The 11,220-nt window shown below is 39.0% G+C and overlaps 1 protein-coding gene across 4 annotated transcripts in view; it reads left to right on the forward strand.

The window, feature by feature from the left end:
• Nucleotides 1–9,985, forward strand: part of SEC16A (SEC16 homolog A, endoplasmic reticulum export factor) — a 41,265-nt gene extending 31,280 nt beyond the window's left edge. The window contains exons 22-32 of one of the 4 annotated variants that reach the window (XM_030535117.1): nucleotides 462–509; nucleotides 696–857; nucleotides 1,504–1,581; nucleotides 1,819–1,875; nucleotides 2,538–2,643; nucleotides 3,003–3,140; nucleotides 4,109–4,203; nucleotides 5,266–5,340; nucleotides 5,952–6,011; nucleotides 6,867–6,944; nucleotides 8,321–9,985. In XM_030535117.1, the coding sequence (XP_030390977.1) occupies nucleotides 462–509; nucleotides 696–857; nucleotides 1,504–1,581; nucleotides 1,819–1,875; nucleotides 2,538–2,643; nucleotides 3,003–3,140; nucleotides 4,109–4,203; nucleotides 5,266–5,340; nucleotides 5,952–6,011; nucleotides 6,867–6,944; nucleotides 8,321–8,389 (966 nt within the window). In that variant the 3' untranslated portion in view covers nucleotides 8,390–9,985. The remainder of the gene's footprint in view (nucleotides 1–461; nucleotides 510–695; nucleotides 858–1,503; nucleotides 1,582–1,818; nucleotides 1,876–2,537; nucleotides 2,644–3,002; nucleotides 3,141–4,108; nucleotides 4,204–5,265; nucleotides 5,341–5,951; nucleotides 6,012–6,866; nucleotides 6,945–8,320) is intronic. The other 3 variants (XM_030535118.1, XM_030535120.1, XM_030535119.1) reach the window with 3 other exon arrangements.
• The last annotated feature ends 1,235 nt before the right edge of the window (nucleotides 9,986–11,220 follow it).

An 11,220-nucleotide genomic window follows, 5' to 3' on the forward strand; every position in this document is an offset into this window, starting at 1 on the left:
TGATGTTAACCACTTGTTAAATAAATAAGCGTACAAATCTAAACTCTGATATTTTTAATACCAAAGTTGCTAAATATTTTTAAAAAGAATTTAAAGATCACATACAGACAATGTAGCAAACATCATTATTCATTGCAATATTTTTACCTTTAATTTTTTTACATTCTCTCTCTCAATGGTGATAGCTGTTCAATGAGTGTGTTCAGGGGGATGCCCTGACATGATTACCTCTTTAATAGGTTGGACACATTACTGTGAAAGCATAGTTAGGTTTCAGTTTTCTCTGCCTCTGTACTATGCACCTAAACCAGAGGGTAGAGATGTGCCTGAACAACTAACTCAAATGGCTTGCATTTTGTTTGAGAACATGTAATTAAAATTGGAAATGAAGGGGATTGTACTATCTACATTTTGCTTAATGGCTTGCTTATTAAGCATGTGCTGGCTTTGTATCTAACCAGGCTCCAGGACGAAGATCCAGATCCACCTCTCAGTCTTCAGCACACATGGTACGCCATGACCAGGCTGGTTTTCACTCTCTCGTCATTCCTATCTACATTTCACCCACTTCTAATGACTTTGCATCTCTGTTATTACTGACATTTCAAAAGAAGGAATTTCTTAAGCAAAGTAAAGTATAATCCCTCTAGGTTAGTAGTAAGATGATTTAAAATCCCTGCATATTTGTAATGCAGGGCTATGGGCGAAGATCTCGGACCACCTCAGAATCCTCCACCCATTCTGTAGGACGAGAAAGATGTAACTCTGCAGTAAAGCAGCCCTCTCCTCCTCCTCCATCCATTCCTGAAGGGAAAGAGACCAACAAAGAGATCAAGAAGGAGCCAGCAGCGAGAAAGGTAAATTAAAATGGGTATCTAGTTACAAGTAGCAGTGATTAATGGCATCTACAGTAAATCATGGTGCTAAAATGGGGGAGAGGCGGCCTACCTGAATCATCAGATGAACATTTTGTCTTGACTATTGCAGCCTCAATCTACACATTCAGCGCAGGCCCCAGACTCCATCATGTGCACAATGCTACTACTTGGCTTTCCAGCATGCACTAAAGTTACAAGCACTGAAGCATGACACGCATTGCAGTTGGCTTCTCATTCTTGTCAGGAGCCAGTTCAAAATTGCCTTCTCTGACTTCAGCCAGTCTCTCAGAACTTGTCTGACTCCCCATTTCCGCTCAGTTACCACTGACCTTTTGGCCTGCCATACACCTGTCTCAGCTAAGAAGAGCTTTCTCCTCTGCAACTTCTTACATCTGGCTCAGCCTTCTTGTATCCCTCTGCCTCACTGAAATTCATGATTTCAAATTTCAGCTACTAGCATCTTTCTCCTTTCCATATAAGCCTTAATTTTTCTCTATTGATTATAATGTAAACTGTCTTGGGATACAGTTTATATGAAGAACTAATTGTATGAAGTTAGATTTTTAAATCTGCTATCAGCAGATTCTTAGAGGAATACACTAAAAAGCCTTGTATTTATTTTTAGAGTGGTGCAAATTGGTTTCGCTGGCTGATGGGAAAAGGAAAGAATGAAGCTCACCTTCCAGATGATAAGAACAAATCAGTAAGGGCCCTAAACCGCAGCACACATCACACACGTTAATTTGCTCAAACTGTTTTCTAGTCCATAGAGTGTGGATTTTTTTTCTTGCAGCCAAACAAAACTTAATGTGTAAAGTTTTTTCAAAATGCCTAGCTAATTCTGAAAATGGCTTTCAAAATTAATATTATAAATGATTTGCTGGTTACTAGCCTTGTGACCTATTTGCTCCCTTAATCCTGAACTGTGATTTCTTCATAGATTGTTTGGGATGAAAAGAAACAGCGCTGGGTTAATTTAGACGAGCCAGAAGAGGAGGTAAAATACTGAAGAGTTTCTCTTTTTCTTTGCCTGAGTGGATAAGTATCAGATAATGGGACTTCCAAATAGTGGCTCTTAAAAGCCATCTTTGCCGGCTTACTTTGGGTTAAAATGTAGTATGACATTAACTGCAAGTGGTAAACAATTTACATAAATCAGAGTGAGTGATATGTTTTCTGGATCAGTTTCTGCCCTCAGTTACTGGTGTGGATCCAATGAGTACTGTGAAGTTTCTTAAGGGGACTTATTCTGATTTACACCAGTGTAACTGAAAGTTGACTATGGCCTGTAGGAGTTGACACCACTTAGACCACTTTTTCTCATTCAGAGAGTCATGATCCTGGTGGGGGCATCACTAGGCATCATGTTTTATTATAGCCTAAAGCAAATAATCCCTCCTGCGCACTCTTAGCTCTTTTAAGGTCAAATATTGCTGTTGATGCTTTTTTTTTTACGCTTATAATCAATGTCAATAGATTGTGAAAATGTTTGATTTCAAACAATGGGTTGCCTGCCTGAAAAGGTTGAGAAATACTGAGCTAAACTGGGGAGGGAGGGGAATGTGTCCAATTACATGCTTGATGGAGTGGTCTAGGAAAACAGAGAAATGTCTGCTTTAAAAATGCCATTCAAAGGCTAATACTGTTTTTTGCTTCCAGAGGAAACCACCGCCACCACCTCCAGCCGGGTTTCCTAAAGCTCTTCAGACTGCTCCACCTGGGCCGGGGGGTCCACCCGGCGTCAACATGTTTTCCAGAAAAGCAGGTAACCACACAGTAGTGGATGGCATTCCTCATGATAAAGGGAAAGGCTTAAGATTGTCCCTGTTGTGAAGAACCCTAAGGCAAAGTTGCCACCCCTTTTGGAGGTGGCTCTTTGATGAACACTTGGCAGCTTGCCATGTCATGGTGTTGTTGTGGGCAGGATTGGCCTTGCTGGGTAAATTAGCATCACAGTTGTAATTGCTGCCACCACCACATCCTGTGATTCAGAGTTTACCATCTTGATCCTTGGGCCTACTTGTTTCTGATCCTGAAAGATGTTCTAACCAGAAGACATGTTCTGTCTCCATATTACATTTTTACTGCAAGTTGACTTATTTCCATATGTTTGTCCTGTTTCAGCAGGAACCAGAGCTCGTTACGTTGACGTTCTAAACCCAAGTGGTGCGAAATCCAGTGGTGCTGTTCCTGCCCCATCAGACCTGTTTGCCCCCTTGGCACCAATGCCTATCCCTACAAACTTGTTTCTTCCAAACTCAGGTGCGTAAACCCAATGCAGATAAACTGCAAGAAGCAGGCATCTTAAAAGATGCTTATCCATTACATGTATCACAAATATATCCTTTTGAGCCAAAAAATGTTAACTCCTGTTACTATTGGTCTTAACTTTAAAACTTCTTAAAAGTCATTGAATTCCATATTAGCCTGGAGACTGCAACTGGACGAAAACAGCTACAGCTCTGCACATCACAAACCTCGTCTTTTTAGAAAATGTTTACTAAAAGGGGTTACCTCTTAGCTGTCTTGGGCAGCTAGGACCTCAGAACAACAAATCTGAATGGTTGCAGCACCTGTTCTCCAAACAACGTGAAACTTTTAAACATTGATGCTATGTAGTAACTCCATTTTTGTTTAACAGGAAATGGGAGTTTTTACTAAACCCACAAAGAGCATCTCATAAAACATTACTTCATCAGATTGTATGTTCTTTGCTAGACAAAAAATGCTTTTGTTTCCCCCAAAATTTGAACTGTGTAAGGTAACATAATTCATCAATCCTTATTCATATTTTGCTAAGTACTTGGCATCAGTTTTTGTTTCTTACTCACCTGCTGTTTCCTGTCCCAGAATCATTTTTTTCTAGGCCTTACCAGCATATTTTCTTGCTGCAAGTCCTCTGTTTTCTATGTTGCTCCAAGGTTTCCCATATAAAATGAATATGCTTCTGTTGCATATGGCTTAACTATGGCTATGCGCTCATCCATTGAACAAGACTTGCCACCATCTTTGAGGGGAGATGGCAGAAATATTGGAAATAGGTCTAATATATTGTTCCTTTTAATATAATCAAACCAATGTAACTTTTCAAATGAGATGTTTAATTCAGCTCATTCGCTGATTACAGTTTGCTACTCTGAAAACCTGGTTCTGCTGTTGATCCTGTTCCTCCTGTATCTGTAAGGTTTGATACAGTGTTCATTTTTGGTTAAAACCTGTTTCTTCTGTAGTTCCTGAGGAGCAGCAACCTATGGAGGGGAGCGAGGCACAAGAACAGACATTATCTGCAAATCAAGTCAGCGCTGATGCTACTACAGAACCACAGGTAGGTTAGTAAAGATGCAAACCACCATTCATATCCAATTATAACTTTTATTGAAAAACTAAGTATTACGGTTGCAATTTCCTAGTGGTGTAACTTAAAAGGCATGTTATACCTGTACATAAATAACCCTTAGTGAAAGAAGGGATACAACTAGGAAAAGGAGACAGAAAAGAAAACACAGGGGCAGAAGGAAGATGGAAAACTTTTCCTGGGCCCCAGTTTTTTAGGTGCTCAGTGTGGGTCCACAGGCAGAGCACCTATAGGATTAGGATCCCTTAATTATATTTCCTAGTATATAATATGTAGGTAGTCACTTTATATCTCACTGGTAACTTATGGCCTGAGTGTGACATGATCTACTCCTTCTGGAGATGAAGCATCTTTTCCATGCTTCAGTACTATTTACCTTATTGTTCATATTGCTCATAACTGTGTGTAGTCAGGCCACATTTACGTCATTGAAATATCAGTCAGTACACAGGCAAGAATTCTTCGCTCTTATGATTTCCTCCCAAAATGTCAAATTTTGTAATACTAATAACCTATTAATATAATACCCTATCTCTTCTGCACACCTCCATATCTGCCACATATTTAAGATGTAGATTTCAGATATTTACATTGTGAGCTCTTTGAAGCAGAGACTCCGTTGCAGTAGCACAATGGGGGCTCAATCTAACTTGGGTTCTCTGGGTGCTGCCATAATACAAATAAGTCCTAATTAGAACTCCTAACGACTCATTCTTTCCCTGCAGTAGTTGCCATTGAATCTCAGTGTACTCAGCTGACGCTCAGTCCCTGATGGTTTAGTAAAATGGCTCTTCTCAGGGCTATGCTTGAAGGACACCCAAAAGCTTCAGGTTGTGCAGAACATGGCAGCCCGCTCAGCAGCGTTAGCCTGATGAAGTTTATCATCTCAGTATATTGCATTATGGTTGCTTCAGAAGTGTTAGAACAAGCATAAAGCAAAACAGAATCCCATTGGAAATCTACATTGGGTCTCACTGACTTAAGATATATTGAAAATGAATAGGGTTACTCTCTTTTTTTTTTTTTTTAAAGTATTTAAACTCTACAATGCTTCCACCTGGATCTGAACTCCCTGGGTCCAATCCTGATGACTCCCAGTCAGGAGAGGTAAGGCTTGCTTCAGAGTGGGTCAACTAATGCCTCCGTGCAGTGTATTTTAACCACCAGGCTGTAATGGTTTTAACCTGCATAATCTAAAACAGCAAGTAACTGATTCAATTGCTGATGACTAGCCAAGTTGGAAACTTAGTTACTGCCTCTAAAAATCTAAACAAAAGAGCCCCTCAGTTCCATAAACAAAGTACAAGCTAAGTGTCTTAATTTCATTGCTGCAAGAGCACCTTGTTCGTTTGAACAAAATTCTGAAAGGTCTTTTCAGAACAAAGTATCAGTAACAGTTCTTTGGGGGTCTTGCCTCTGTTCATGCATTTAATTTCACTAATATTAAATGTTTGACATACGCAGAGGAGAATAGATTGCGATATGCCAGGCCCCCTTTGTTCCTACTAAATGATCTATAATTTTGTGCTTTCTGAAAAAAAAACCCTTTTGATTTAAACTAACTTCTTGCTCTTCATTTTTTTAATTCAGAATTGGTTTACGCCTTTCTCAGAGTGAAACTTCATTTTTAATTAAATGACTGAGCTGCTTGGGGCAGTGACATGCATGACGACGTTTTTATTTGTGTTCTGTGTGTGTGTGTTCTTGCTGTTTTGTAGCTTTCGCGCTCTAGTTCAATGAGTTCATTATCACGTGAAGTAAGCCAGCATTTTAATCAGGTACATGTGGCTGGCCATTCTCACTTACATTGTCTTTTTCCCCCTTTATTTTGCATTTGCTCAGTTTCTTACTAATGCTATTTTAAGTCATGTTCCCCCTCCTCCATTTCACAGAATTAATATTAAAAATAATGTATGATGCAGTGTTCCTTTTAACACTTAAACAGGGTCTTCAAAATTTCACCATTCCATTTATCAAAAAGCACATAATCTAGACATGTTTGCTTTATTTTTGTGTTCTTAAGTCATTCACTTGGTAATTCTGCTCAACTCTGTCCTTACATTAATGAAAGAGCCAAAGTAGTCGCCTTAAATTAAAAACAAACAAGAATACTTAATATGCTGCAATACTCTGAACTCAGTAATGATAACCTTGCCCATTTCATCCGTAAACAACCCCTGTAGGAATTAAAGGAATGCTTCATCTCTGCTGTAAGTTTCAGTACACTGTAAAGAGCTGACATCATAAAACTTTTTTGTATTTACAATAAAGCACAACAATTACCACAGATGGAATATTTTATTCTTGGGGGAGGCCTAAGCTCTACTAACAAAACCACAGGATACTAATTCAGAAGCTGCACTGGTGTCTTGTTACTTTTGTTTTTGCATGCTTGGATTTTCAGAGCTGTTTACAGTTTGTGCATGTGATATTATTTTGCCAATGCCTACATTAAGCAATTAATAATAAAGGTTGCAAAAAGTGCTGACACATTTTGCATCCATGTGTTACAATCTGCTGTTCTGTACCTATTATAGGCATTGCTACTCTAAAGTATCTTCTTTTTACTAGTAAGCAAACAAAACTAGGGAGAGAGAATACATAGCGTTAATGGAATATAATCTGCTTTCTAGCCTCTCTGTAGTGTGCCACCTTCTGGGGAACCTCCATCAGGAACTGTTCAGTTCTACAACCCTTCTCAATTTGCACAAGTGAGTGAAACCGTCATTGTTGCTAGAGAAACTGTGTGGGCTCCTTTATCTTGAAAATAAAGCTAGGTAGCAAAATGTTTCCGACATAGCTGACAGTGATGGTGAAATCTCTTGCTTCATGTCTGTTGCTCATATCTGCCTTCAGAAAGTGATGTTGCATGATGTACCAGTTTCAAACATACAAACTCTCTGCTTTCTTTTCTGCCCTTTATGTCTCATCTCTGCATATGCTCTTCTTTTCCGTCTCTGTCCCCTGTTCACTCTTGTTCATCTTTCTGATCCACACCTACAGCTCTCCTATTGTTTCTGTGGTGCTAGTCCCTTCAATTTGCAAATCACTTGGCCTATCTCTTCTGCTTGTCCTGCCCTCCATAGTGTTCTGGGACTTAATCTTATTAAGTGCTAAGCCAGGGGTGGGCAACCTTTGAGAAGTGGTATGCCAAGTCTTCATTTTTTTTACTGTAACTTAAGGTTTTGCGTGCAAGTAATACATTTTACATTTACAGGGACTAGCGGTTGGAACCCCAGACCGGCAGCAGGCTGAGCTGCTCATTCCACTGCCGATCGGGGGTTTTGTCTGTGGCCCCTGCCAGCTGGGGTCCCGGCCACTGGCCCCACTCAGCCCGCTGCCGGCCTGGGGTTCCGTCCATCCAGGCTGGCAGTGGGCTGAACGGGGCCAGTGGCCAGGACCCCAGCTGGTGGCAGAGTGTCACTAATCAGCTTGCATGCCGCCTTTGCCATGCGTGCTGCAGGTTGCCGACCTCTGTGCTAAGCCATAGTCCTTTACATCTGCTCCTCTCAACCAAGTATGCAGGGTCAAAAGGAGTGGGGCCCGGGAGATAGTCTCTTGTTTTAGGCTTCCTGTTAGGCTAGTAGCGGGATAGCCATGCAGCAGGCTGTCATTACTATTGGGTCAGGTTCCCTTGCTCTCCCATCCTATTCATCACTTTTGAATTTGTGCCTACACATGCAACCCTCCCCACCTGTGCTGTGGAGAATCCATCTTGGTATGTTACAACAGATTTCTGAAATGTGGCTTAGCATCTTAATACTTAATGGCAGCAGACAAGCAAATTGTTCTCTGCCTTGCTAACTGAATCTCTGATAAATTTTGGTTTTATAGTTAAGCAGTTCATCTGGATAGTAGTTACATGTAGAATTGATGCTAGAATATTAAATTTGCTTGTGGACCAGTCCAGCTCCTATATAAATCACTGGGAATGGGATTAGACCTCCACTGTTTTAAACCTGTCTTTTTTCAAAGCAGAAAAGAAAATTCAGTATTTGTTCTGAAAGGTAACTAGATTTTTGCATGACTTTTAGTTGGTGAGAAGAGCAATTAAATTGCTTGATTTTTATAAATCTTTCTTTTTCAGTCTCCTGCAACTACTAGAAGTTCAAGGCTGGGGAGAATTGGACAGAGAAAATACCCAACATTGAAATAGAATATAATGACTTGACGTTTGGAACACTTACGCTAGTTCTGGACATTCAAAGAACTACTCAAATGTTATGGCACATAGTAGTATCATTGCTATCTTTAAATTGACATGACAGTAATTTAATGTTGGCTGATCGTTTGTCATGGATCTCCCTACTTGTAGCTCATGTACATGAATCATTACCAAACTAGAAGAAATACACATTTTCCCTTAAAAGCTGGTTAGAAAGATCTAATCTCCTGTTGGGGTTGGAGAAGGATGAACAGGGGAGGATGTGGTTGCTGTCTGTTGTGAAAACCAACTGTAAACTGCCACCAAAGGGAGGAGTTCTTCGGTTGATTTTAAACCTACCAGTGTGACTTGAAGACATAAATTAGGTTTCAGGGTCATTTCTGAAGGACACTTCCCTCCCAGTGTAGGACATACATGTCCACCTTTTAACAGAATACTCTATGGCCTTAACAGGACCATGCACAATTGTAATGCATATAAAACAATACTGGCATTTGCCAATATATGAAGGTTTAAGATGTTCATCTGGGAAATGCCTCACATGCTTATTTTTTTTAGGGGAGGGGGGCCACAGCTCATCCAAATAAATAAATTGACCTATAGTGAATTAAAACTGTGACTGTAATAAAATCTAAAATTAGTCTGATTTGGATTTTATCTAGTATGTATGTAGTTGTGTGTTAGACTCCTTGTAAAACAAATTGTATAGTCTGAAAGAAGCTCTTTGTACAATAGTCAATGCTGTACTATTTCTGATGAGTGATGTTCTTCTTAAGTGCAATATGGTTACTTGCTTTCTCTCTCAAACTACTGGCACTATATAATTAAGGTGGTAACAGCTTGAAAGTTGCTTAAAAATAATTTTCCTTTTGAGTGCCAGAATCTGTTCCTAATACTCTGCTCTTGAACTTCCATTAATAAAATAACTAAGGTCTTAAATAGTTAACTGAATTTCGTACTAAATTAAATGGATTAGACCTCTACTGATCAACTTGAAAAGCTTTAGGTTTAATATAGAAAATTCTGAAAACCATTGAGGTGTAATATTCACATGCATTGAAAAATCTAAATGGCCCACAGGGAGAGAAAATAAACTTCAAATATTTATTAAATCATTAGGTCATATTTTCTTTAGGATTTGACAAGGAAGCTGATTGATGTTACTTGCATTTCTGCCCATGAGTTGAAATAATGTATATGTGGAATTGTTAATGTTGGCCCTTGATTTTTTTTAATTTTTTTTTTGGTCTTCCCCTTTTCCTGGGTAATACCACCTTTTGAGATCTGGACAGCCTTATGTATATTTCCAAAGAGATTATACATGATTTGAACTAAAATGTGGTGACCTGAAGGAATTAGTAGCCTTCTGGGAATGGTCCATACTCTAAATCCTGGACTTGGTCAGCAGCAGTCAGTGTGGCTTTCTTTTGTAACTGTTCAGATACTTGGCTTCGGAGACTGCCAAATATCTTTTAATTCAAGAAGGCTTCCTCTGAGCTGGGAGCTGCTATCTTTCCGAAGTGTTAGATTTGACGCTGTAAATTCTTAAATAAAATATTTTGCGCTCTGGAGCACTTTCACACTTTACTTTTTCTTGTGGTTATTGGTTAGCAAGCTGGTTGGATGAAAACTTTTCTGTACAGTTGGAGGTACAACTCCGAACACTTCAGGCTTCTTAAATAATTTAGAGAATACTGCCTCTCTGATCTCAAGGATTGCCACTTATCCATTACTAATCTTTAACTTGTATATATTGGAAATTGATATTTCAACCTCTGATTTAAAAGTGAATATTTTCCTTTTAATGTTCAAAATTAAAATCTATTTTACGGTAAATAAATGACTTTCCAATTTGTTGCAGGCTTGTAACAGTATTTTAAAAAAAAAAGGTGCTTATTAGAAAAGCAATACAGTTGGTTTAAATATCCACTTCTTGGTAAATATCATACTTATATTTTTTTGAAAGGATTCATCCCTGGGTAACCTTCCCAAAACCTGTGATTTTTATACAGTTTTATAAATGTGCTGTTTCCTATTGGTTTTGCATTACAGCAGCCTGATATCAAAAGTAGTCAGTATCTTCTCTTCTGCCTTGATACTTCTTTGTGTGTGGAATTTTCCATTTGCCGTGAAACGGTTTAGAAAGCACAATGTTTTTAGCTTTATAATATGCTACTGTTAACTGAGTCACAGGGCAAGCAGGTATGTTATACAAAGCATCAGTGATGCAGACTTGATACTAATCTAATCCTCCTAGCTTCAAATGTTTTTCATTAAGTGCTAGCGTTCTTATTTTTTTATTTTTACTGTGTTTTCTGTATTCAGATACAGCCAGTTTACTAATGTTAATAATGCAGCTTTATAGTTCAGACATGGATAATTAGTTCATCTTCAACCTTCACTGCATGTTTTGTCTTAACTTCTACGTCGGAAGGATTAGCTGTCAGGATTTGACCCTGTGGTTCTTGTGAAACCTTTGAAAAGGAAGGTCTTCTCTTGGGATAGATACTAAAGGTCCTATGGTCGTTTTCAGAAGTTCTGGGACCTTGGATAATTTTTTTCCTCCATCTAGAATGCAGCTGCATTTTGATGCTAGTTTGTATACAGTGGTGAGTTTGGGATGACAAGCACTGATCCTATTTATGATGTACACGTTCATTGAATTTTTTTTGGTGGAAGAGCCCATGATAAAACCTGCATTAGTTTCTGTCCACTTACAGACAGCTTGAAGTAGGAGGCACTTGCTTAGAATAGGCATACTTAAAAACTGTTGCATCCGTACTCTATGAGCACATGTCAACAAGGTTCCCCCCCCCCTTTTT

This window comes from Gopherus evgoodei, chromosome 16 (genome assembly GCF_007399415.2).
Source record: "Gopherus evgoodei ecotype Sinaloan lineage chromosome 16, rGopEvg1_v1.p, whole genome shotgun sequence".
NCBI lineage: Eukaryota > Metazoa > Chordata > Testudines > Testudinidae > Gopherus > Gopherus evgoodei.